Genomic DNA, 27,600 nt, shown 5'->3' with positions numbered 1-27,600 from the left:
ACACTGTCCTTCACACTAAGCTCAGAGACTCCTTTCTGTAGCTTGTGATATTTTCCTCAGAGTGGATGTTTCTACCCAGAACCAGCTCTCACTCCCTATCACTACAATGCACTCTCCGTGGGACTGCCCTTGAAGACAACTTGGAAACTTAACTTGGTCCATAATGCAGCTGCCATATTGCTGGGTGGGCTTCCGTTTAGATTTCATATAACCCCTGTTTTTAAAAAGCTGCACTGGCAGCCAGTTAGTTTCTGGGCCCAATCAAAGGTGTTCACTTAGTGTTTAAAATCCTAAATGACTTGGGCCCCAAATATCAGAAAGCCTACCTCCTTCCCTGCAGAACCTGTTAAGTTGTGGGTGAACACATCAGACGACACAGTGATTCTTCAGACAGCTCTTGTTTATTCACAAGCCAGAACAGAACTGAACTGAAGGGTTCAGCCAGCCTGCTTATATAGAGCTCAACTACAAAGCAACAGTAACAACTTTCTGTAACTATCCAATCACTGAACGTCGCTTTCAATCCCTTATTTGCATATGCGGACCTGAGTGAAAACTATCTCCAGAATCCCCCTGCTGGCCCAGGGTGAGAACTTCAGTACATAACAGAACCCTTTAGGTGCTAAGATTGGTAGTTCTTCCGCCCTCAGAGATTCAGAGTGGCAGTGACCCAGGAGAAGGCCTTCTCTGTGGTGGCCCCAGTAGTGGAGCTCCCTCCCTACAGAGACACGCTTGGCACCTTCATTACATAGCTTTTGGCAAATGCTGAAGATGTGCCTCTGTACCCTGGCCACTGATGCTTAAGGTACATATTTTTAAAACTTACAACTTGCGGTTGTAAGCTGCTTAAATCTGTTTGCAGTACAGTACTGTGTTTTTTTAACATAGTAACCTGTCCCGGGATCTTAGGATGAAGGACAAGTAATTAGTAGTAATAATGATTCAGACCACCACCCTGGTTCATTCTTATCAGTAATGGTGGAAGAGCTGTCCCATTGCCACTGCTCATCTTCCCAGGTAGCGCTCCAGGTAAGAAGGGTGCTGGCTGTGGCCCTGGGCACCCAGTAGGCCCCACAAGAATGCTCCAGAATGTTCTAGAACCACCTTGAATGTTCTAGAACAGTCTTGCAGCCTGCAGGGCTCTCCTGGCAGACGTGCACCACTTTCTGGAGTAGATGAACCAAGAGAGAAGTATTTTTCCTGAAGTTTGAAGGCCTTTGGGCATGGGTGGGGAGGTCTCAGTGGCAGAATCTGGCCACTTACTAGCCCTGATCTGTGTTCTCTCCTCCAGTGCTTAAGCCTGGCTGGGATGCATCCTTGCACTCTGGTAATGCTTCTTGCTTTCCTGGATGGTGAAAAGAGATGTTTCCTGTGCAGGGTGACGTATCCTTGAAGCTTGTACAGAAGCTCCTGACTTTTGTTGGAATGTAGCATGTTGTAGAAAGGTGAAAGCCACATCCATTGCTCCACCTGCTTTTGGTTCTGACCCTGCCTGTCACTGGCATATGGCCCCTCAGAAGCTTGTTCATGGGGGAATGTGGCCCTCGGGCAGCATAATTCCCCACCTTGGGACATAGGAAGCTGTCAGTCAGCTGGCAAGGATGGCTAAAAGCTCTGTCCCCTGGAAGGGACCTGCTGTTTGCAAAGCAGGCATGAAAACAGTCAGCCTTGCAGGGCTTCTTCACCCATTTGGCAGAGCCGGCAATGAAACCTGTTCTTCCCTTCTCCCTCCTCTTTGCAGCACCTGTCTCTGAGATGTGTGAAATGGGGCTGGTCTCCCCTGAGCCCTCCAGCCTGACGCCGTACTATGGGGAGATGCCGGACGCTTATTGTCAGGACGACCGCTGGCAGAGGTTGCGCACGGCTGTCAGGAAGCTGGAATTCTGGGAGAACTTTGAGGCGGAATTGATCGGCAGCGGCTTCTTCTCCAAAGTGTTCAAGGTATGACTGAAGCGAAATGCAGCCTTTGCAATGCTTTGACACTGGCTTACGATTCTAGTGCAGATTCACCCTCAGGAGTGCAGAGCGCTTGCAACCCTTTGCACCTGTCTGCCTGTGCTGCCTCTTCAGTACAGGTGCCCTGTCAGAGAAGGGAGAGAGTGTTACTCTGGCAGCCTTTTTTGTGCTGCTGTAAAACAGAAACCTGTTGCAGCCTGGAAAGGGCAGGTAAGGCTGTACTGTGGTGGTGGTGTGGAGCATCTGCTTTGTGTGCCAGGGGTGTCTATGTATCTCTGTCAGGGGTCAGCAGACTTACTGCGCCTCAGGCTGGTGTCTTCATCTCTGATCGCGCGGCGGGCCAGAGGGTGGGGGAACGTGCCCATACGGGCCAGAGGGTGGGGGAACATGTGCATACGCTATTTCTGGTGCACTTCCGGGTCGGAGGAGCACTGGAAATAGCTTGTGCACATGTGCAAGGGCTTCCTCCGACCTGGATCTGCACTGGAAAAAACACCTGCATATGCACAAATAACGCTTGCGCACATGCACAAGATATTTTCGATGCTCCTCTGATCCAGAAATGGGCAGCCGTGCAGTGCAGCGCTGGTAAGAGCGGGCAGCGGCAGCAGGTGGCAGGGGTCGCTGCAGGCCGGATAAATGAGTCCCTTGGGCCTTATCCAGCCCACAGTCCTTAGTATAGGGACCTCTGGTCTATGTGGTGTGCTCCCAGGTTTAATTCCCTGCATCTCCCTGTAAGGCTGAGAGAGAGACCCCCTGCCTGAAGCCCCACAGAGCTGCTGCCGGTGAGAGGACACAGTGAACAAGACAGTCTGGTGGCCTGATACGGATAACACAGCTTCTTGTGTTCCTAGACTGGGGTAGGCAACCTAAGGCCCAGGGACCTGGATGCGGCCCAATCGCCTTCTCAATCCAGCCCGCGGACGGTCCGGGAATCAGCGGTTTTTTACATGAGTAGAATGTGTGCTTTTATTTAAAATGCACCTCTGGGTTATTTGTGTGGCATAGGAATTCGTTCCTCTTCTTTTTTCAAAATATAGTCCGGCCCCCCCACAAGGTCTGAGGGACAGTGGACCGGCCCCCTGCTGAAATAGTTTGCTGACCCCTGTCCTAGACCTTTACTCAAGCCTGTGTGCATTAAACCCACAACTTAACAGTGGTCAAAGAAGCTCAGCCAGGTTTCCTGAGAAAAGGCACAGTGCAGTGTTTCAGACAAGGAAGGTCAGCTGTAAAAATTGCCAGTCTCCTGCCAGCTTTCCTGATGCAAGCAGATTTGGAAGCATAGCACATTCTCTCCATCCCAGGCACCCCCTCCCCTGGCAACTGGCAACCATGAGCTGGTTCCCTATCCGTCATCCCCACCTACTCACTGCAGCCTCCTGACTCTCTTGTTCCTCCCACTCTTGCAAATTGCTGTTGTGATAGTTACTATCTCCTTCCCCCTCCCTGCACACACACACACAATTTTCTTGCAGCATTTCTTTCCCTCTCTCTCCTTTCTTGGCGCTCTGTAGAATCCCAGCAGCCAGCAAAGCTGGAGACATCTAACAGTAGAATGAAACCGTTTTAGATAACATGAAGGATTCCCAGGGATCCACTATGAAGCCTTTGTTTAGAATTGGGGGGGGGGGCGTCTCTCGTTGGACATAGGTGAAATTGTGTTTTCTCATGCCGAAGGCTTCGTCCTTCTAGTTTTATAATGCCCAGTGATGAAATAGCATTTGGTGTTTGGGTTTGTATAGCATCCAGGAGAGCTGATCCCTGGGAGTTAATCCATTGGTTCCTAAACTCTTTTGGGCTACTGCCCCCTTGGTGCCATAAACTCACCTGATAAAAAGCATTGGTCAGAACAACACAGTAAAATTTGAAACAGTAACATGCTCGTGTATTTAAAATCCAATTAAAACTTAAGTTTAGCTAACAAAACTGATTAACTTGATCCAGCGACACCAGCTTCTCAGAGTCTGATAGTTACTTAGCAAGAGTCTTGTTCCCCACCCCTGAAGTAAAGGTTGTAGTCCTCATTCTCAGCCTCCCTAGTCCACTTGTGTGGAGTCTCTCCTTAATGGGAGGCGGTGGTGGGGAAGCGCTCAGCTATTTATTTATTTGTAGGAGTTTCTAACCTGCTCAACACATAAAAAATACCACAAACAGATCCAGTCAAACAGACCCAGTTGAAAGTGCTTCACTTATATCAGGCACTTCCAACGGGTAGATGGTGATCTACCGGTAGATCACTGGACGTCTGTGGTAGATCACTGGCTCCCCCCGAAAAAGCTTAACAACTTTGACCTGAACCCCAAAAAAGGGGGTAGATCACTGCCAGTTTTTAACTCTGTGAGTGTATTGCGGCCTCTTTGGAGTTGGACACCTGACTTATATTATACCACTAAGATAATATCTTCACAATAGCCCTGCCCTGGTCGATCAGCCTGAAGCTGGTCTAAAGTAATAAGGACAGGAATTTCCCTCCAGCCTCCCAGTGAGTTTGTGGTGGAGGTGAGGTGGTTGTGTTGTGTTTCTGAATGTTTTATTGAATTTATAGTAAGATGTCATTGACCAAGGACACGGCCAAATAATGGTATCATTGAGTACAGTACCAAGGCTTCAGCTATCCACGGCAGAGCATGCGTGGTGGAGGTCGGACATTAACGTCACTTCTGTTTATGTTGTTGCACCACCTCCCCCAGTTTCTGCTCATAAAGCCCTCATCCGAGCATAGTACGTAGACACTTGACAGGTGGTTATAGCAGGTCTTTAAATGCCAAATACTTGGTGCAATATGCCACTGACCCCGCTATTCCGCCAGCCTGGTTAAAGCATCAGCCTTGTTTTGAGCTGGCTGCCTCTTCCTCTGAGAGCTGTGAGTGTGTAAATCCCTTTTATTCTTCACTAAAAACAACTGCTGAGCCACCGTGCTGCTGGGCTGGTTAATAGCCAAAGCAAATGAGAGGTTTTTGATAGTTGTTTACTCAGTTACAAAGCAAACTAAGCCTCTTAAGATGTTTGCCAATTCCTTGCAATTGCCTGGAGCCTGCAGCTCTCTATTTTAAGGCTGGCTGGTCTTTTACACCCAGATGTTCCAGGGGAAAACCTGAAGATCTTGAAAATGCAAACTGCTGCTCCCTAATACACAGAATTCCAAAGAGATATCGTATGAGTTTTATTTGATAGATTGATTATATTTGTGGATGGGTAAATATTATATATATATTTCCCCCCACAAGTTGTGAGGAGGTGTGTGTGAATCTGAACTTATGATATGGTTTATATCTGTAGATCATGGCATAAGTATAAGATTGACATAGCTCTAATGTGGCATGAGGCACACACCCCCCCCCATGATGAGCTTTCGTGACCCTGGAACAAGCCAGATTCTGACCGCCTGCTGAAAGGCATTTGGGCATATCCTGAGTTCACCTGTAAAAAGGTAAAGGTAAAAGACCCCTGACAGTTAAGTCTAGTCATGAACGTCTCTGGGTTTGTTGCGCTCATCTTGCTTTATTGGCCGAGGGAGCCGGCATACAGCTTCTGGGTCATGTGGCCAGCATGGCTAAGCCGCTTCTGGATAACCAGAGCAGCGCACGGAAATGCCGTTTACCTTCCCCCCGGAGCGGTACCTATTTATCTACTTGTACTTTTTGGTGTCCTTTCAAACTGCTAGGTTGGCAGGAGCTGGGACCGAGCAATGGGAGGTCAGCTCATCTTGGGGATTTGAACCTCTGACCTTCTGATTGGCAAGCCCAAGAGGCTCAGTGGTTTAGACCACAGCATCTGTGTGGCTAAGTGCAGGATATTCAACTCCTCCGTAGGCTCTATTTGCATAATGGTGAGGTGATTTGAAGGCAGATAGCAGACAGGGATGCCTAGTTACAGGTAGGTAGCCGTGTTGGTCTGCTGTAGTCGAAATAAAATATAAAAAATCCTTCCAGTAGCACCTTAGAAACCAACTAAGTTTGTTATTGGTATGAGCTTTCGTGTGCATGCACACTTCTTCAGATACCTAGGGATGGCTAGGTTCAGATAACTATTACAAGTGTTTCACCCTTTTGTTAAACAAATAGGGTGGCTAGTTAAACCATTTCTCACTATTCTGGGACTAGCAGTGCAAAATTTTAAAGGCACATTCCCTTCTCTAAGCTGAGATTGATTTATAGGGCGTGGATACCCATATTGCATTCCACTTAAGAGTCATCTATTTTCAGCTCTAGGCCCTTCTCCCAGGTAAGTGTAAAAGCTTCTAATGGGTCTGCCTAGATATATCAAGAAGTTCCTGTAAAGAGTTGGGGTTTTTTTTTGCCTTTCACAACTGCTAAAAAAATAAAACCTGCATGCTCAGAGGCAGTGTACCTCTGGATAACTGTGAAGAAAGTTGTTATTGTCTTCAAGCCTTGAGGTTTCTAATAGGCCATTGTGGGGGAAGCCCAGTGACCCCACAGTTGCTTTCAGTCATCCTGACCATTGGCCCTGCTGGCTGGAGCTGATGGGAGTCCAAAAGCTGGAGGGCACCTAAAGTAGTTGCTCCCAAAGTATGCAGTCTCCAGGCCAGTTGGTGGGGTTACCTGTGGAGTGAGGCAGCAGCTTCCATTGCAACCTTTTCTTTCCTGAATCTTAATGCCAAATTGATTGAATTCCTGATGACTTCCGACTCAGGCTAGCCCAGTGTGGGAGCACTGATATTCCACTGAGCACAGAGAGAAGCAGATGGTGGGTGAGAGAATCCGGAAGGCTTCCGATTGTGGGTGCCAAATACCCTGAACTGTTGGTCTAGATTAGACATGCCTTGAAAGTGATTAAGAGGAGGCAAGGCATGGTGGACATTAGCAAATGGCAGCGCTGTTCTCAGCAAAACATATTTTATTAGGAAGAGGCGTATGGAGCTGAGTGAAGATTTCCTGCATTGCCTGTTTGCAAAGGTCACTCCACAATTTTGCATCCATTAGAGGCGGCATAGTGACTGTTTTATGGAGCTGAACAGCTGAGCTGCCCCCATCAATCTTGTTTTGAAGCTGGGAATGTGGAACAGCCAAGGTAGCGCACAAAGAGGGATGCGGGATGCGATAAAGGTCAGACCTGCGATAGAAGTGCTAAGCAGGGCTATTAGTTAATTAAAAGGCCTTCACAAATCAACAAGGAACCCTTTTAAAGTGTGGCTGTGGATTAATCTGAAATCTGCATATGTCAGTTTCAGTAAGAGGACCTCACAAACTCTGGCACTAATTATTGGAAAGAGAGATATGCTTTTAACATTTATTTTTGTTTTTGTTTTCATTCCCTAGCCCAGTAATGCCTCAGAATTCACATTAGTGTACCCTTAGCACACAGCTGCACTGAGTGTAGAATTACTCTCGGCCAATAAATAAAGCTTTAGTTGATTTAATCTAACACTCCCACTTTCTGAAATTGCAGCTCTGGCACTAAAAGACAAATGAAAATTTAGCTGCAGCAGATATTACCTGCTGAAGATAAAGGAATCGGGCCCACTAGAAAAATCAACATGTAAACATGAGATCCTCTAGAGGTAAAAAAATGTAAGGACAATTTTCTTTCTTTAGTTAGGTTTTTAAAATGTAAAATAATGTAAAACAGACCATTCACCCCAGCCTATGAATGGCTGTGGATAATACAGGAAAAAAGGAATATGTGCAGAGCCTGACAAACTAATGTTCACTGGAAATGCAGCCTGTCTTTCTAGAAAATAAGGCATATCCATGTCAGTGGTGTTTTTGTTTCTATAGTCTTGGTTCTAATTTCTATTATACAAAAAGTCTGGAATGTATCACTGAAGTCTCCACCCCCTGTTTTTGTCTCTGCTTCAATATTTCTTACCAGTTTTCTGCTGGTATGGTTTTGTTTTATGCTTGATTGTGCATCTTAATAAAATTCCTTATAATACTATAAAGAAAATATATGTATAGAAGCCCCCACCTGGAAGCGTTTTTGGTGGATTTCAGCAGGCCTTGTGTATAAAGGTCTCTTCCAATTAACCAGAGCACAAGTGTCCAGATAAAGGGATGTGATAGCACTACTCCCTTCTGCCTTGGTCAAATCTCATCTGGAGTCCTGTGTCCAGTTTAAGAAGGATATTGACGAGCTGGAAGGTGTGGAGAGGAGGGTGACAAAGATGATGGAGGGTCTGGAAACCAAGCCTTATGAGATTGGTGCAAAGTGTTGGTGCTGACCTTTAAAGCCCTAAACGGCCTCGTTCCAGTGTACCTGGAGATGCGTCTCCACCCCCATTGTTCTGCCAGGACACTGAGGTCCAGTGCTGAGGGCCTTCTGGCGGTTCCCTCCCTGCGAGAAGCAAAGCTACAGGGAACCAGGCAGAGGGCCTTCTCTGTAGTGGCACCCGCCCTGTGGAATGCCCTCCCACCAGATGTCAAAGAGAAGAACAATTACCAAACTTTTAGAAGACATCTGAAGGCAGCCGTCTTTTAATGTTTAACAGACTACTGTATTTTAATACTTTGTTGGAAGCCGCCCAGAGTGGCTGGGGAAACCCAGCCAGATGGGCGGGGTATAAATAATAAATGATGATGATGAGGGACAGTTGAAGAAACTGGGAATGTTTAGCCTGAAGAAGAAGAGACTGAGAATTGACAGAATAGCCATCTTCAGACACGCATGCAAGATGGAGCATGCTTGTATTCTGTTGTGCCAGAGGGGAGGATCCAAACCAATGGATTCAATTGCCAGGAAGATTCCAACTAAACATTTAGAAGAACTTTTTGATGATAAGAGCAGTTTGACTGTGGAACGGACTGCCTTGGAAGGCGGGAGACTCTTATGCCTTGGTAGGTTTTTAAGTGGGGTTTGGATGGCCATCTGTCAGGTATTCTATAGTTGTGATCCCTGCATTGTCAGGGTTGGACTAGATGACTCTTAGAGTTCCTTTCGTGCTCTATAATTCTAGCTTCTACGTCATGTCCTTTGCTTGTGCTTTGGTACCTTAAGCCTGTGTGCTCTCCCAAACTTTGTTTAAGCTGTTTCCATCTTACTGAGCAAATCACTACTATGATAGGGAGGGTAAAGTGTCAACAAAGGGCCTCTGTTTGATCTGATAGCTTGATCAGAATGATCCAGCAGGTACCAGCTTAATTTAGGTTCACCTCCAAGTGCCAGGGTTTTAAAGGAGCCATCAAGGTGATGTGACGTTATACCAAGGAGATCCTAGTATGGTTTTTTTTAAAAAATATATTTTTTATTAAGGATTTTCTTGTTTTACAGAAGTGTAGTGCTCGTATTTTTTTCTTCTTCCATGTAACATTTTTACAAATCCGTTTCATTTGTTGAGGCATTAGGGGGAGAAGAAAAAAGAAAGAAAAAAGAAAGGGGGGTGGAGAGAGGGAAGATGGATGGGGGTGGGGTCGGGTGGCGGTGTTTCTATTATGTTTAATGTATATAGAGTGTGGTGTCAGCGTTGCTTGTGTTGTTCACTTGTGTTCCTTTGGTGGTGAGAGAGGTTGGGGTTGGCCTGGGGTGTGGTTGTTTGTTTGTGATTGGCTGTGGTGATCTTTGTTTTCGTGTGTGAGTGAGGTGGGTGGGTGTTTTGGATCAGGTTAGCCATATTGATTTGTATGCTGTTGGTGGATTATTGTCCTTGTCCTGTTGGGCTGTGTATGTGATAAAGGGGAGCCATACTTTGTTTGCTCTGCAGGGCGGCCTAGAGATAGGGAAAGACTTAAAGACCTCGTCCTCACTAGGAAGACACACCGATGCATAGTTAAGTTGTGGACTTCCCTGTTGCAGGCCATGTCATGAGCCACTGGCTTAGATGGCTTTAAAATTAGGTTGAATAGATTCATCGAGGAGTATTATCTGTGGGAATAATAATAATAATACGGTAATAATAATTTTATTTATACGCCCTTCCCGGGGTATAATACTAAGGTAGATGGGTCAGCAGTCTGACTTGGAGGTATTATTACTATTAGTAAGGTAAAGGTACCCCTGCCCGTACGGGCCAGTCTTGACAGACTCTGGGGTTGTGCGCCCATCTCACTCAAGAGGCCAGGGGCCAGCGCTGTCCGGAGACACTTCCGGGTCACGTGGCCAGCGTGACATCGCTGCTCTGGCGAGCCAGAGCCGCACACGGAAACGCCGTTTACCTTCCCGCTGGTAAGCGGTCCCTATTTATCTACTTGCACCCGGAGGTGCTTTCGAACTGCTAGGTTGGCAGGCGCTGGGACCGAGCAGCGGGAGCGCACCCCGCCGCAGGGATTCAAACTGCCGACCTTTCGATCGGCAAGTCCTAGGCGCTGAGGCTTTAACCCACAGCGCCCCCTGCGTCCCCATTTATTACTATTACTATTACTATTACTATTATTATTACTATTAATCCTGCCAAGTTAGATAATAATAAGTGGCAATTTAATTTACATACTACTTAATGCCTAGGTGGCTTCTAAGCAGCTTGCAAAACAGAAAAACAATTGCACAACATTATTTAAAAACAGAATTTAAATACAACCCTTTACATCAGGGGTCAGCAAACCTCTTCAGCAGGAGGCCGGTCCACTGTCCCTCAGACCTTGTGGGGGGCAGGACTATATTTTGAAAAAAGAGAATGAATTCCTATGCCCCACAAACAACCCAGCGATGCATTTTAAATAAAAGGACACATTCTACTCATGTAAAAACATGCTGATTCCCGGACCGTCTGCGGGCCGGATTGAGAAGGCGATTGGGCTAGATCCGGCCCCCGGGCCTTAGGTTGCCTACCCATGCTTTACATCCTGTTTGTGGGCCTATCGGAGGAACCTGGTTGGCCACTGTAGGAAACAGGATATAGAATCATACAGTTGGAAGCGAACCTGAGAAGCATCTAGCCAAACCCCTGCAATTCAGGATTATGCAGCTGTATGGGGACTGAACCTGCAACTTTGGTTTTATCAGTACATGCCCTTACCAACTGCAAGGTGCTAAAATAGCGTAGGAAGCTGCCTTATACCGAGTGAGACCGCATCAAGCTCAGTATTAGGAACATGAGAAGATTCTGCCAATGGCTCATCTAGTCCAGCATCCACAGTAGCTAACCCAGATACCACAATGGGAGACCAGCAAGCAGGATGCAAGCACTAGAGCAGGGGTGGTCAGCAAACTTTTTCAGCAGGGGGCCAGTCCACTGTCCCTCAGACCTTGTGGGTGGCCGGACTATTATTTTTTTTTTGGGGGGGGGAATGAACTAATTCCTATGCCCCACAAATAACCCAGAGATGCATTTTAAATAAAAGGACACGTTCTACTCATGTAAAAACATGCTGATTCCGAGACTATCTGCAGGCCAGATTGAGAAGGCGATTGGGCTGGATCCGGCCCTGGGCCTTAGTTTGCCTACCCATGCACTAGAGCACTCTGCCCTCCTGTGGCTTCCAGCAACTAGTATTCAAAAGCATTGTTGCCTCCAACTGTGGAGCACAGCCACTTTGGGTAGTAGCCATTGACTGCCTTCTCTTTCATGACCCTGTCTCCCCCTCTTTTAAAGCCATCCAAGTTGGTGGTCGTCACTGATTGCAGCCGGAGGGAGTTCCATACTTTGACTATGCCCTGCAATCTGCATGAATAAGTACTTTCTTTTATCTTTTCTGAATCTTCCAAAAACTCACAGGTTGCCCAAAGCCCTGGAGGCAAAGCAATGGTGGTGAAGATCTACAAGAATGACGCAGACCAGGAGGGGATCGTACGTGAGATCAGCTTGCTGCAGAAGCTCTCCCATCCCAACATTGTCAGGTGGGTCTCTGGGTGGCAGGTGACCAGGGGTGGCTCCCCCACTCGCCTTGGTGAGGCAGTTGCCTCAGGTGGCAGGCTGGAGACAACTGGGAGGGGCGGCAGATCCAGGGCCCCAAGAGCATGCCTCACACTACCTTCTGCACTTGTTTCCCATGGCCGTGGTCTAGAAAGAGTGGGAGCGATGCTTCGGCCACCTGTTCCCCTTTGGCTTCCTTTTTTCTCCCTTGCTGCTTCCAGGATGTTGGTTCTTCCCTGAGCGACCTCTAGCTGCCTCAGGCTGAAAGCAAAGAGTAAGGTTACCGTAACTTCTGTCATAGAGCTTCAGTATGCTGATGACAACTTAGTGTGCGCGCGCTCAGAGGATGACATCCAAACCATCCTAAATATCTTTGCAGAAGCTTACAAAAAGCTTGGCCTATCACTCAACATTCAAAAAACCAAAGTGCTGCAACTGCAAGTACAAAATAATCCTTCTGGCAGCACCACAAATCCAACTAAATGATGTAATGTTGGAAAATGTCAATCACTTCTCCTACCTGGGCAGTTTTCTTCCCACAAGGGCCAACACTGATGCCGAAATCCAGCATTGCCTGAGCTCTGCGAGTGTGGCTTTCTCCCAACTGAAGTATCATCATTCTTGTTCTTGGTTTAAATGACCTCGTGCTAGGCAACAAAAAGGGAAATGTCATGATGTAATAATAATAATTTTATTATTTGTACCCTGCCCATCTGGCTAGGTTTCCCCAGCTACTCTAGGCGGCTTCCAACAGAACACTGAAAACAGAATAAAACTTCAAACATTAAAAACTTCCCTAAGCAGGGCTGCCTTCAAATGTCTTCTAAAAGTCAGATATGTGTGTATTTCCTTGACATCTGATGAAAGCGCAGTGAGGGAACTGCCAGAAAGCCCTCAGAGCTGGACCTCAGTGTCCGGTTGAACGATGGTGGTGGAGATACTCCTTCAGGTATACTGGGCCGAGGCCATTTAGGGCTTTAATGATCAGCACTAACACTTTGAATTGTGCTCAGAAATGCACTGGGAGCCAATGCAGATTCTTTAGAACAGGTGTTATATAGTCTTGGTGGCCACTCCCAGTCACCAGTCTGGCTGCCGCTGTAGTTTCCAGGTCACCTTCAAAGGTAGCCCCATGTAGAGTGCATGGCAGTAGTCCAAGCAGGAGATAACCAGAGCATGCACCACTCTGGCGAGACAGTCCACGGGCAGGTGGGACTCAGCCTGCATACTAGATGAGGCTGATAAACAGCTGTCCTGGACACAGAATTGACCTGTACCTCTATGAGTAGCTGTGAGTCCAAAATGACTCCCAGGCTGTGCACCTGGTCCTTCAGGGGCACAGTTGCCCCATTCAGAACCAGGGAGTCCCCCATACCTGCTCGCCCCCTGTCCCCCCCAAACAGTACTTCTGTCTTGTCAGGATTCAACCTCAATCTGTTACACCCCATCCATCCTCCAACTGCCTCCAGTCACTCACACAGGACCTACACTGCCTTCACTGGTTCTGATTTGAAAGAGAGGTAGAGCTGTGTATCATCCACATACTGATGAACACCCAGTCCAAACCCCCTGATGATCTCTCCCAGCGGCTTCATATAGATGTTAAAAAGCATGGGGGAGAGGATGGAACCCTGAGAGACCCCACAAGTGAGAGCCCAGGGGTCTGAACACTCATCCCCCACCACCACTCTCTGGACACAATCCAGGAGGAAAAAGCGGAATCACTGTATAAAAGTGCTTCCAGCCTCTCTAGGTGGTCCAGAAGGATGTAATGGTCGGTGGTATCAAAGGCTGCTGAGCGATCCAGCAGAGCTAGAAAACAGCTTTCACCTTTGTCCCTAGCCTGCAGGAGATCATCAACCAGTGAGACCAAGGCAGTTTCAGTCCCATGATGAGGCCTGAATCCCGACTGGAAGGGATCCAAATGGTCCACTTCTTCCAGGCGTGCCTGGAGTTGTTCAGCAACCACCTGATCAATCACCTTGTCCAAGAGTGGAACATTTGAGACTGGGTGATAGTTGGCCATATTGGCCACGTCCAAATATGTTTATTTAAGAAGCTATTTAATGACCACCTCTTTCAGTGGGTCTGGGAAGGCTCCCTCGCAGAGGGAAGCATTCACCACTCCACAGAGCCCATCGCCTAGCCCTTCCCAGCTCGCTTTTATGAGCCAGGATGGGCAAAGATCAAGGAGACAGGTGGTTGGTTTCACTCATCCAAGCAGTCTGTCCACATCCTTGGAGGTAACAGATTAGAACTGATCCCATGCAACTTAACCAGACAGGACTCTAGCACTCTTCTGCCCCGGCCCTGCTCCCATTGTGGAGTCTACCTCTTTCCGGATCCGAGCGACTTTATCTGCAAAAACTTTGCAAAATCGTTGCAGGAGATCTTTGAGTCCTTACCAGGCCCAGATAACACAGGTGGTTCCGTTAAATTGCAAATCACCTGAAAGAGTGTCCTGCTGCTGTTTTCTGCAGATGCAATAGAGGCAGTGAAGAAGGTCCTCTTTGCCGCCGCTATCGCCACTTGGTAGGCTCGACTTTGAGCTCTAACCCATGTCCGGTCTGATTCAGAATGAGTTATCTGCCACTGGCGCTCTAGCCATCTCAGTGATGGTTTCATCACCCTCAGCTCCAGGGAAAACCACATGGTTGTCCGGGCTCCATTCAATCGGAGAGGGCACTTCGGAGCCAAACAGTAGATAGCACTGGTTGACTCCTCATTCCAGTAGGCCACCAGGGAATCAGCTGAAAGGCCATCAACATGGGACAAAACATCCCCTACCACTTTCTGGAAACCATTTGAATACATTAAGTGGTGGGGGCGAACTATCTGAATCAGTCCTACGTCCCTGCAGAGGGGATGGGTCGCAGAGAAGTCCAGTTGCACCAGGAAGTGATCTGACCATGGCACTTCTTTTGTTTCACTTTCACTAAGTGTCAGATCATCACATCCATAGAGGTGAACACCAGCTCCAAGGCATGTCTGTGACTATGATTTTTGTACATTATATTCCCTAATAAAGGTATCTTGGGATCTGTGTGAAGGGTGAGAAGCTGTATCCCATTCTGGAGGTAAGGAACAATTCCCCAAGTGATTCCTCTTTACTGTTATTTTGACTATAACTATACAAGCAGTAACCATAACATAACAAATTGTTTCCCCATGATGGTACTGAATGTTAGGCAGCCCTCAAGACTTGAACCCTTTCCAGTGAGTGCTGGCTGAGGGATCCACTTATTCTTTCGGTGGTGGGCTCCAGATAATACTGTCATTTCCACCCAAGAGTCATCTCATTCTTTTAGGACTAATGTGATGGAAGCTTCCACTAGAGCACCAGCAAACAACAAATCCCTGCACATAGAAAACTAGCAAGTAGAGCATTTCTGATTTACTAGCTTTCTGTGTGCGAGGATTTGTTTCCTTTTTGGACTAGTGGAGCGGTCTGCCATGGGAACCCTTGCAGGCAAACTGAAGAGGAACACTCCAGGCACGGGTTGCTGTTGGTGGCAATTTAACCTTGGTCCGTGAACAGCCTGCTTTGTTTGGCTGGTGCTGGGACCAGTGTCCCTTCCAGCCTCTTATGGAAATGATAATGGGTGTCCCTCTTCAATCCTCTGCTGGTAGTATGTAAATGGCGGGTGCCTGGAAGAGCTGTTGGCCTGCAAAGACGTCTCTCTCAGCTGGAAGGAGAAAGTGGACCTGGCTTCAGACATCACCCGGGGGATGGTCTATTTGCACTCCAAGAACATCTACCACCGGGATCTCAACTCCAAGGTAAGCTAACTGGAGATCCTCCCTAGGCCGGGGCAGTCTACCTCTTAAGGACCAGTTGCTGGCTGTGATGGTTGGTGCCCACTGGCACTGTTAGGGCAGAAGACAAGGAGGTTGTCAGAACCGGAGGCAGATCAGGCAGGTGGGGGTTGGCAGTGCCCCTTGCATCCTAACGGACTAGGCTCCACTGGTTGCCTGGCAGCGATAGCAAGGGAGGGTTGTGGTCTTTACGCCCACTTGTGGACTTGCCAGGGCGTTTGGTTGGCCACAGTGGAAAACCGGATGCTAAACTGGGAACTTACTCCAAATCAGGACATTAACCCATTCTAGCTCAGTACCAAGGATGGAAGAAAAGCTCTGCTGGATGAGGCCCATGGCCCGTCTAGTCCAGCACCCTGTTCTCACAGTGGCCAACCTGTGGGAAACCAGCAAGCAGGACTTGAGCACCAGAGCACTCTGCCTTTTCTGTGTTTCCCAGAAACTGGGACCCAGAAGCATTGCTGCCCCTGACCATGGAGCCTAGAGTGCAGCCATCGTGGCCAGGAGCCACTAATAGCCTCAACCTCCATGTATTTGCCCAGTCCTCTTTTAAAGCCGTCTCTGTGGGAGGGAGGGTGTTCCATAGTTCAACACTGCGCTGCATGAAGAAGGACTTTGTTTTATCTGTCCTGAACCTTCCAACGTTCAGCTTCGTTGGGTGTCCACAAGTTCTTGCATTAGGAGTACTGTTTATACCAGGGGTCAGCAACCTTTTTCAGCAGGGGGCCGGTTCACTGTCCCTCAGACGTTGTGGGGGGCCGGACTCTATTTTGAAGAAAAAAATGAACGAATTCCTATGTCCCACAAATAACTGAGATGCATTTTAAATAAAAGCACACATTCTAATCGTGTGAAAACACCAGGCAGGCCCCACAAACAACCCAGAGATGCATTCTAAATAAAAGGACACATTCTACTCATGTAAAAAAAAGCTGATTCCTGGACCGTCCGCAGGCCGGATTTAGAAGGCGATTGGGCCAGATCCAGCCCCCGGGCCTTAGTTTGCCTAAAGGTAAACCCCTGACCATTAGGTCCAGTCGTTGTCGACTCTGGGGTTGCGGCGCTCATCTCGCTTTATTGGCCGAGGGAGCCAGCATACAGGTCATGTGACCAGCATGACTAAGCTGCTTTTGGTGAACCAGAGCAGCACACGGAAATGCCGTTTACCTTCCCGCTGGAGCAGTACCTATTTATCTACTTGCACTTTGACGTGTTTTTGAACTGCTAGGTTGGCAGGAGCAGGGACCGAGCAACGGGAGCTCACCCTGTTGCGGGGATTCGAACTGCTGACCTCCTGATTGACAAGTCCTAGGCTCTATGGTTTAACCCACAGCACCTACCCATGGTCTATACCAACTGGCAGCAGTTCTCCAGGATTTCAGAGAGGGAATCTTTCCCAGCCCTGCCTGGAGAAACCTAGGCAATGAATCTGAGACCTTCTGCATGCAAAGCAGATGATTGGCTACTGAACTTCTGGCCCTTCCTGATTAGACGAGCCTTTGGTCTCTAAGCAAAGGCAGTTCTTTATGCTCTTCAGAGATTTTGCAAATTATTTTAAATTTTGTATTCATTTCATAAAATTTATATGCAGCTTGATTGTTAAAAAGAACAAAGTAACCTCAGAGTGGCTTACAAATTCAACACACATTAACAAAGAGCCCTTGCAGGAAATCTTCCACGTGAACCTAGAGAAAACTGGCTGAGTAGGGGAGAGACACATATTTTTTGCTGCCTGCCTCTCAGAGGCAAAGCTCTCCAAGCTTGAACAGTGAGGTCATTGCCAATCTACTTAGAGGAGAGGCAGATCATCTGCTGGTTAATGGCATCATCGCTTAATGGGATTTTGGCCTCTGCATTTCTTGGGCCTTTTCCAGAAGCCTCCAAATTTGCAGAGCTGTTGGTGGTGTGGGTAGAGGTTCATGTGAGGTTGGAATTTGGGGTCACCCCAAGGGAAACAAGTGGGCAGAAGATTCCTGGAAGAGGGAAGAGTGTACTTGTTTGCACAGTGATGCAGCAATAGCTATGATTAAAAGGCGGTCAGGCAAATTATTGGATAAGAAGGTCTGTCAGTGACTATTAAATTAATGGAACTTCCATGTTGAAGTCAAGTCTACCTCTAACAGCTGCAATCGGGGGGGCGGGGTGGACAACAGGATGCAGTTCTTTGGAGAGCTTCATGCCCTACATGTGGATTTCTTAAGGTATCCTGCTGATAATTGTGGGAAGCAATTGTGGGAAGCAAGGGGAACCATCTTGACGGAGCAAACACCGGTGACACTTTCCCCCAAATTAAAAATTTTTGTACTCGTTTTAAGTTGGAGAATAGCCAAATATTTGGAGAAGTGCAAATTTCGAAGCACAGTTGCATTTCTGTTCATATATTGTTTGGGGAGATGTAGGTCTGGTAGGTTTATATTAAAATGAAGACTGAACTGAATTTCTGCCTCACTCCTAGCGATAGCTCCCAGCTGTGGTGGGGAATAAAATGGGTCTGTGTCTGTTTATCAGGGTGTCATAGGCATAAGGGGAGACCGAGGAACCAGTTGGCTACTCTAAGGGCAACAGGCCTGATCCAGTACGCCAGCGTTTTTCAACCTTTTTGAGTCCACAACTACCACATTTTTCACTCCATAAGACACACCTGACCATAAAACGCACCTAGTTTTTAGAGGAGGGAAGGGGGAAAGCCCTGGTTTTTTGGGGATCAGCTCACAGTTGTGCAGCTTCTTTTGCAAAGGGGAAAAGCTCCTCTTTTTTTGAGGATCAGCTCACAGTTGTTGAGCTTACTTTGCAAAGGGGGAAAAATCCTGTTTTTATAGAGGCCTGGGCCGGAAAGGGAGCCAGCGACGACCACGCATTCGCTCCCTAAGACGCACAGACATTACCCCTTACTTTTTAGGAGGAAAAAGTGCATCTTATGGAGCAAAAAATATGGTACATTGACCAACTCCATTCTTTGTGCGGCTGCTCTGGGGGGCTCAGGAGCCCAATTAGGTCACCCCTTGCCTGCAGAGCTGGCAGCCTCTAGCCCTTTTTTGAACACCCTCACTTGTGGAGTGTTTCCTCAGCCTCCTCTCCTCTCCCCTCTCCTTCAGAGTCCTCAGGGCAGCTGCTGCTGCAGTCCCTGGTCTCTGAGCTGCCCCCCAGCCTCACACTGCCCTACAGGGGCCTGGGACTTATCTGTCCATTCCCAACAGCAAGGTCTGGTGGACTGGCTAGCTGGGCTTCCTCAACCACTTGCTTGCTTACTCCGAGACGGCCTCAGCTCCTGCAACCAGCACCCCATGTGGCCAGGCCCAGAGGCACCACTCACTCATGGAATTTGTAGCCAGGGCTGCTGCAACAAACAGCTGCGCAAGCCTTTGAGAGGCAGATGCACGAGAGGACATCAGAGGAGGGAGGGAAGGAAAGAGGGCCAGGGTTGCAGAGGATACTGCAGCACACTGGTTGAAAACCACTTCAGTAAGCTAATCTGGTGATGCTGCTGGATGAAACTGGGATGGGAACCATGGTGGGGAGGGTGCTCTTTTGCTCAGGTCCTGCTTGCTGGCTCCCCACAGGCATCTGATTGGCCACTGCGAGAAGAGGCTGCTGGACTAGAGGGGGCAGCCTTTGGCCAAATCTAGCAGGGCTCTTTTTATGTTTTTATGGTGCCTTTAGATCTGTACCATCTTTTGGGGCTAGTACAGTGGTACCTCTGGTTGTGAATGGGATCCGTTCCAGAGGCCCGTTCGCAACATGAAAAGAGCTCAACCTGCAGCGGCACGTCTGCGCATGTGTGGGTTGCAATTTGCCGCTTTGGCGCATACATGTGATGTCATTTTGTGCTTTTGTGCATGCACAAGCGGTGAAATCTGGAAGTAACCCTTTCTGGTACTTCTGGGTCGCCGCGGAACGCAACCTGAAAGAACGTAACATGAAGCAAATGTCACATGAGGTATGACTGTACAAGAATTCACTGACCTTCTGATTGAAGGCTCCCTTGGCCAGTAAAGCGAGATGAACGCCGCAACCCCAGGGTTGTCTGCAACTGGACCTAACAGTCAGTCAGGGGTCCTTTTACCTTTACCTTACAAGAATTCACACACACCTCCTGGTGGTGCGGCAATAAAACTGCTGGCACACTTGCAAAGCTAAGCAGGATCCAGTATGATTTCAAATGGGATGAGGGAACGCATGTTGAGATTCCTGAATTTCAGGGGGTTGGGCTAGATGACCGTCGGGTTCCTTCCAGCTCTACAACTCTGTGATTTTCGTATGTGTTCAAAGTTGCCACTTAGAGCAGGACAGGAAGAGAGAATGCGTAACCTTGTAAAGTGTTCCTTGAAATGGGTTTCAGAACTGCCTCATTCGGGTGACGCAACGGGGGCGTGAGGCCCTGGTGACGGATTTCGGCCTAGCCAAGGAAGTGGCGGAGCTTTCTGCGAAGGACCCTGAGAGAAAGCTTTCTTTGGTGGGCTCGGCTTTCTGGATGGCCCCTGAGATGCTGCGAGGGGAACCTTATGACCGGAAGGTACCATGTTGTCCACCCCCCCCCCATTAGTTTGAGGGCTGTTCTTTGTGGGACCCAATCTGGCCCTTATCCCCAGGGTGCCTTGGTTTACTAGAGTAGTGTGCCTTCTTAGTAGTGATGGAAGAGCCTATGAATTTCAATCTTATGTTCAGCTTACATCTATTTGTATTTTTTTTAAGTCCTCAAAATAATTAGTTGACAACTTAGCACATTTTCCCATTTTATATGCAATTTCCCCCAATATTATTTGCCTTTAATGCCATTTTAATGAATATGCATTTTCATACACACTTTCCCCAAGTGTTTGTGTGTGAGTGAGAGAGCACGCACGCACGCACGCGCGCACACAACCAAACATTTTTCTTGGATTGGAGAACTGCATGGCAAAATTTGGAGACGTGTGAATTTCAAGGATAGCTGTGTTTTTGTTCATATCTAGTTTCAGGAAGTATTAATTGGGTAGGTTTGCATAAAAATGTGAACTGAACAGAACCCACCCATCACCCCCTGGGTACTATGCCTATTTATTTTATTTTGCAACATTTATATAATGCTTGTTTACTATACAGTCGTACCTTCGAAGTTGAATGGAATCTGTTCCGGAAGTCCATTCGACTTCCAAAATGTTCAGAAACCAAAGCGCAGCTTCCGAATGGCTACAGGAAGCTCCTGCAGCCAATCTGAACCCGTGGAACCCATGTTGGACATTTGGGTTCCAAAGAAAGTTCGCAAACCAGAACACTCACTTCCAGGTTTGTGGTGTTCAGGAACCAAAACGTTCGACTCGCAAGGCATTCAGGATCCAAGGTATGACTGTAAAACCAAAAAGCATTTTACAGAAACCGCTTGTATGAGCTCACCTGCACCATTGTTTAATGTGGGTAGTAAATTTCTTTCCGTTCATTCTATGTTGTCTCGCCAGCATTCTTCTCTTAAATCACTCACTTCCCACATATTCTCCTCTATCGATCTGGATTTTCTCATGCCAGCGATACTTGAAAAAGGCGATGCATGAAACAATCCAGATTGGAGGAGAGGAAAGTGTGGGCAGAGAGTGATTTAAGAGGAGAGAGTCATATGGGTAGTGGAGAAGTGATGGAGGTGCAGAAAGCTTCCTCTCCACATTAAACAACAATGCAGATGAGCCATCAATCTCTGACTCAGACAACAGTGTATGTTGTTTGCTTTTATGCAGAGACCTAGACAGCATCATCCTTAGCTGTGGTGGGTGGAGAAGTCTGCCTGCTTTCAGGTATTTCCAAGCCATTCAGAAGACTTCAGGGGATCCACCCACTGATGGCATTTAGCCAACCTCCCAACAAAAGAGGCACTTGGCAACTTTGCCAGGCTCATTAAGGACTTAATTATCCAGCACTGGCTCTCCTCCAAGCTCCCAGTCTCACAGGAATGTTAAAAGCAGTCTTTTATTAGCAAGTCACCTCTGTTTGTGGACTAGTAACCTCAGGGTTCCTGTCTTCCAACCCTTTATGATGTTGCCTCCAGCTTCTGTTATGTGAAAGGCTGGACTGTTGGTCCCTCTGCTCACTGCCTGTGGGGCCTCCAGATACCGTCTCCCACTGACCCCTTGCTCCCTCCTGTAGGTGGACGTCTTCTCTTTCGGCATTGTCCTGTGCGAAATACTAGGGAGAATCCCAGCTGATCCTGAGGTGCTGCCCCGGACCCAGGTCATTATGGTGCTTTTATCTGCTTTTCCATCTCAAGTACAGGTGAAACTCAAAAAATTAGAATATCGTGGAAAAGTCTGTTTATTTCAGTAATTCAACTTAAAAGGTGAAACTAATATATGAGATTGACTCATGACATGCAAAGCGAGATCTGCTTCTACTTCTCCGAGGTCTAATCTTGCTCTATTTGCAATCCTTGTTTTGCTGATTTCCTTGAATATTCTAATTTTCTGAGATTGTTAATTTGGGGTTTTCATCAGCTGTACGCCATGATCATCACAATGATAACAAATCAAGGCTTGACCTATCTCACTTTGCATATCATGAGTCTATCTCAAATATTAGTTTCACCTTTGAAGTTGAATTAGTGAAATAAAGGAACGATATTCTAATTTTTCGAGTTTCACCTGTAACATCGGCTGACAGCAAGGCTTTGGCATGTTGCATCATGCACCGTCCATGCAGTGCCCACAAGATGCTATGCTCTGTTTAAAAGCACATGCATTGGGGACTCTGCCTAGTGACAGTGGTGGTTTTGTACAGCACCGTCTGTGTTAGCAGGTGGAGTTTGTATGTTGCAGGAGAAGTTAACTTCAGTGAACTGAATCCTTGCTTGGAGGAAACTTTTAACTGGAAGATGCTCAGACTAAGACTTGGGATAAAATAAGAAAGCTTAAGGGAAGTACATTGCTTGACAGGAAAGGGTTCTATAGTCTATGCTAACTAAGTATTTGGAGAAACCAAGAAGCCTTGTTTGCCTGTTTGTTCTCAGAAGATCAGTGCAGGTGCCAGGCTGTTTTGCTCCCTAGGCAAGGCTATCTACTTGCACTCCCCACAAAAAAAAATATGCTAACTTCATTTTTCAAAAACAGATGTCTTGTAGACAAAAATAAAATAAAATCACAAAACTTGAAACTGCTAAATTTATTTTGAATTGTAAGATAATGTTTTGATTATCTTTCTCAAATACAAAAGAAAATGTTTTAGCACATACCGTATTTTTCGCTCTATTAGATGCACCAGACGATTGGACACACCTAGTTTTTAGGGGAGGAAAACAAGAAATAAGAAAGGAATGCAACGCATCCTGAGCTAAGAGGGAGCGCTCCTCCATCTTCGCTCAGGAGGCTTTGCGGGGCTATCCCTGAAGTCAGGAGAGCAAGCGGGATCAGTCTGCACCGATCCCTATTGCCCTCCTGGCTTCAGCAAAAGCAAGGCTACTGGCTTTCCTCCCGCAAGAGCCGTGCGCTCTTTAAAGGGAGCGCGGCTCTTGGGGGCTTTGCTGGGAGGTGGGGGAAGGGACAGAACTGCACACTCTGTGTCTTCCCCCATCTCCTGCAAAAGCCAGGGATAGCCGCACGAAGCCTCCGCAGGGCAGCGGGATGAAGGCTCCCCTGCGGAGGCTTCGCATGGCTAAGCCAGAAGCTAGAACAGCCAGCGGGATCCCCCTGCTCGGGAGAGGCTGTCTGCGGCTAAGGCTCCCCCAAGAGCCACGCTGCCTTTAAAGAGCGCGTGGAGTGTGTGTGTGGCTCTTGGGGGCTTTTCCCTGAGGAGGGAGAAAGGCAGCCCTTCTCCCTCCTCGGGAAAAGCCCCCAAGAGCCGCGCACACGCTCCACGCGCTCTTTAAAGGGAGCACTGACAGAGCCTCCCACCTGCATTCGCTCCATAAGACACACATTTCCCCTTACTTTTTAGGAGGGGAAAAGTACGTTTTATAGAGCGAAAAATACGGTATATCATTTGAATAATCTTTATGCCAAAATAGGCTTCTGGGACGTTGACCAAACAGGCACGGGCCTCTGGCCACAGGTGTTCTCCACTCATTTTAAGGGGTCTTCTTTTGTGGAAGGGGAGTGGAATCCCTGGGGCCCAAATGTAACAGAGGGGGCAGCATTCTGCACAAACTTGTGGTGGCACAAGCTCTGCTGTTCTTGAGCTGCATAAGTGGATGAAAAGCTGAGTCACCTGTGAATCCTTTTATCATTTTCCCTGCTAGGATTATGGTCTGGATGTGGCGTCCTTCTATGACATGATCCGCGAATGTCCCAAGCAGGTCTTGGATCTGGCTGCCAGCTGCTGCAGGGTAAGGAAGTTACTGGGAGGAGTTAAAAGAAAGTCCTCATCATGCAGTGTATCATTAACTTACAAAAAATTGTTGCCGTGACAGCCAATTAGCTTGGATGGCTTCAAAAGCGAAGAAGTAACTTTTTTTTTCTTTTTTATGAGGACAGCTCTGTTCAGCAAGATTCTTGGTAGCTAAGAATAGAGCCTCCATATTTAGAGGCTGTCTAAATAATAATAATAATAATAATAATAATAATAATAATAATAATAATAATAATAATAATTTATTATTCGTACCCCGCTCATCTGGCTGGGTTTCCTCTGGGCAGCTTCCAACAGAACACTGGGCAGCTTCCAACAGAACACTAAAATACAATAACCTATTAAACATTAAAAGCTTCCCTAAACAGGGCTGCCTTCAGATGTCTTCTAAAAGTTTGGTAGTTGTTTATCGCTTTGACAGCTGATGGGAGGGCGTTCCACAGGGTGGGTGCCACTACCGCTTTGAGACTCCTTTGGGTAGTGATAAAGCGGGATATCAGATCCAAACTCCTCCTCTTCTTCTTCTCGGCCTTGATTTTTCTCTTGCTGCTTCTCCCCGCAACCCCTTCCTGCTGTTCCAGGTGGAAGCGTTCAAGCGCCCGTCGTTCTCAGAAATCTTGGAGGAGCTGGAAGACACTGCGGAGAGGCTGGAGTCTACAGTGGGCAAGCAGACCCCTGGCTGAAGCACCGGGGACCTGAGCTGCGAATGTACTTGTATATCTTGAAACGGACAGTGGTGAGCAGGAGGGAAAAGGGCCTCATGGCAAAATATTAAAGGGGTGTCTTGTCCTGCTCACCCATTTCAGGACAGATCTGCGACTTGTATAGAGGAAGAGGGGGTTCTGTTTGTGCCTGGCTAGCCCCCTGGATCTGTCCACAGCAGAGCCTCTCTTACAGAACAGCTTTTAAGAAAAGATGGTCCTGCCAAGGTCCTGTTGCTTGCAGAGTAAGCAAGGTGTACCACGCAAGCAGGGGAGAAGGGCCACCCACCTCTCCAGACCAGTGCCTGCTGAAGAAATGGGCTTTTGGTAGCTCTAGCCAGTGAGCCCAAGGTGCATGGAAAAGGCAGCAAATCCACTGCAACTGCCAGCCCAAAACCCTTTTCTGGCCTGTTCTTCCCCCTCCACACAACATTTTATTGAATTTTTATTTGTATACAAAAACTGTAGGCACAAAAAAGAAAAGAAAAATCTGTTTCTCAAGCCTCCCCCACCCCATTCTCTGGCCGTCTTGCTGTCACTTCTTGGCTGTATCTGCTTCTTAACTGGTGCCAGGATCAGGCCAAATGAGAGACAACCATGCTCACACAGTGTGTGTGTGTGTGTGTGTGTGTGTGTGTGTGTGTGTGTGAGAGAGAGAGAGAGAGAGAGAGAAAGCACTTTTTCTCAATGCTAAGTTTAATTAACACATAGAATGCGGTGCCATAGAATGATGCTGGGGGCTTAGACAAAATTCGTCAAAGTGGAGCTAGTTAGGAGCTGTGGTGGCTGATAGTGGGATCTCTGTGCAAATAAATCATCCACTGGGAAAGGCAAATGCCCGCTTCCAAAAATGGGTATCTGCTTGGATGTTGTGGGGAATGGGAGGCTGGGCGCAATAGATCTATGCTTCATTGGAGTTCCCCCATCCTTGCCATAGCTGTCAACTTTCAGATTTGAAAATAAGGGATCAGCAGCCTCGAAAATAAGGGATCAGCAGCCTCACCTGTCTCAGGGACAGTCCACAGGATATCTAACAATCCGGGATAGCAGCAGGAAACGGCGCTGGAATAAGGGAATTTCCAGCAAAAAAGGGAAGGTTGACAGCTATGATCCTTGCAGCCCATCCTTTGCAACGTGCGATTCAGGGATTGCAGCAAGTAGGGCATTATTGACAAGATGACCTCTAAGTCATCCCCTCCCAACTCCTGCAACAGCGGGGTGGGCTCAGAAATTGCCTGTTCACCATGATGGCCAAACAGAAGCAGTGTAGCTCTGAATAAGCTGCTGCTGGTGGGGCAAACAGCAGGTGAGAGATGCAGCCTTTGTGCCACTTCATGGAGCCTCCTGGCTGTATACTCGGCTAGGTCAAACTTCAGCAAAACAGTCCTATTTTCCATATCTAGCCCTGAGAAGCCCCCATTTTTCAGCAGAAGACTTTCTCCTCTTGCCAGACCTTGTTTCTCCCTAAGCCCAGGCATGGGAGAACCTGTGGCTCTCCATGGGGCTTTGAACTCCACCCTCACTGCCCCCATCAGCCTCAGCCTGCATGACCAGCGCTCTGGCACCCATCGTTCCACCTCTAGCAATGGTCCACATATTGAGGTGTCCCTGCCAAGGGCACATCTCACATTTATTCCTGCAGCATCAGTACTGTTCATGGGGAGCTCCCTGTTTACAAGTCACCATGGGCAAGTGATGAGAAGGGTGGAAGTTCAAGATGGGGAGTGTGGCATAAAAAGAGGTGTGCAAAGTATGATGGGCTGTAGCTCAGCAAAGGCCCCGGAATCAACCCTTGGCATCCCTAGTTTTTTAAAAAAGATTTGAAGGAAAGAACCTTCTCTGCTTGAGACCCTGGAGAAGCAGCTGTCAGTCTGCATTTATTTTATGCTGGAGAGAAGCAATTCAGTTTGCATTTATAGGCAAACCTACCTAATTATCCAAAACAATCTGCAAACCGAAACTCACCCACCCTATGAAATTCGCAGCTCTCTGAATGTTGCAGTGCTGGGACATAGCATGCATATAAATGCACATACAGTGGTACTTTGGTTCTCAAACTTAATCTGTTCCAGAAATCCATTCCAAAAACCAAGGCGTTCCAAAACCAAGGCGTGCTTTCACATAGAAAGCAATGCTAAAGGGATTAATCCATTCCAGACTTTTAAAAACAACCCCTAAAACAGCAATTTAACATGAATTTTACTATCTAATGAGATAGATCCATAAAATGAAAGCAATAAACAATGTACTACAGTCACACAATCAATCAGTAGCTGAACAAAATAAGAGCTGCAAAAACGCAAAATAAATAGCAAAAACAGACAGACATCAGCGTCACACTCAAAACGGAAATGTGGCACTCAAATCGAAAGTGTAACACTCAAAACGGAGCACATTTGGCTTCCAAAGAAAGTTTGCAAACCGGAACACTTACGTCCAGGTTTGCATTGTTTGGGTTCCAAAGTTGTTTGAGTACCAAGGTGCTTGAAAACCAAGGTACCACTGTATATTAGTGAAAGTATACAAAATGAGAGTGCGTTGTAGAAGGTGAATTCCACACTAAAATTCTGATGCGTTTTCGTGAGAGCTTATTTAACAACAAATCACAAACAGATGTGTGATTGTGGAGAAGTGAACTTAAGAAAAAGTTAGAAATTGAGAAGACACCAAAATTGCCAACATCCCTCAGCTGGACTTTGGACCAGGCAGCTTCCTGTGTTTGTGGGGGTGACTTTTGTTTCGGCCCAACCCAAACATGATGAGGGATGCCTGGCTTGATGTCACAGCTGCCAAGGTTGTCCCCTCCCTTTGCAAGCAGCGGTCAGTGAGGTGGAGTAGGGAATTCTGAGCATCTCGACATCACACTGTCTTGCTTTATCAGAAGCTATCTTGTAGTACTTGGGGGTGGTGAGTAGGGTCACAGTCCCTGGGAAGTCTTGCTTGGGCCTCAGTCTTTTATCCAACATCCCCCCCCCGAAACACAACATTAATAAGTGGGATAGGTTTTGCCAGGTGGGCTTTTAAAGCAGGTATAGGGAACCTGATGCCTTCCAGATGTTGCAGGTCATCCCTGCCCAC

The 27,600-nt window shown here is 47.4% G+C and overlaps 1 protein-coding gene across 1 annotated transcript; it reads left to right on the top strand.

Moving 5' to 3' along the window:
- The first annotated feature begins 56 nt into the window (after positions 1–56).
- LOC310836519 (dual specificity testis-specific protein kinase 2-like) lies at positions 57–25,139 on the top strand. The gene is made up of 9 exons (XM_083721910.1): positions 57–184; positions 1,742–1,941; positions 11,564–11,685; positions 14,730–14,778; positions 15,332–15,481; positions 19,857–20,030; positions 21,632–21,715; positions 23,712–23,798; positions 24,403–25,139. The coding sequence occupies exons 2-9, from the start codon at positions 1,756–1,758 to the stop codon at positions 24,502–24,504; spliced, it is 954 nt and encodes a 317-aa protein (XP_083578036.1). The 5' UTR covers positions 57–184; positions 1,742–1,755; the 3' UTR covers positions 24,505–25,139.
- The last annotated feature ends 2,461 nt before the right edge of the window (positions 25,140–27,600 follow it).

Source organism: Podarcis gaigeae (assembly GCF_964106915.1).
Source record: "Podarcis gaigeae genome assembly, chromosome: Z".
Taxonomy (NCBI): Eukaryota; Metazoa; Chordata; class Lepidosauria; order Squamata; family Lacertidae; genus Podarcis; species Podarcis gaigeae.
The sequence above is the reverse complement of the archived record's forward strand: the minus strand, read 5'-3'. Positions and strand labels throughout refer to the sequence as shown.

What these genes read in the sequence shown, in the direction of transcription:
- LOC310836519 (XM_083721910.1), top strand. Translation starts at nt 1,756, where the DNA reads ATGTGTGAAATGGGGCTGGTCTCCCCTGAGCCCTCCAGCCTGACGCCG. An exon ending in TCCCATCCCAACATTGTCAG is followed by an intron (nt 11,686 to 14,729) that starts GTGGGTCTCTGG and finishes TCCCTAATAAAG; the next exon opens with GTATCTTGGGATCTGTGTGA. An exon ending in ACCGGGATCTCAACTCCAAG is followed by an intron (nt 15,482 to 19,856) that starts GTAAGCTAACTG and finishes AATGGGTTTCAG; the next exon opens with AACTGCCTCATTCGGGTGAC.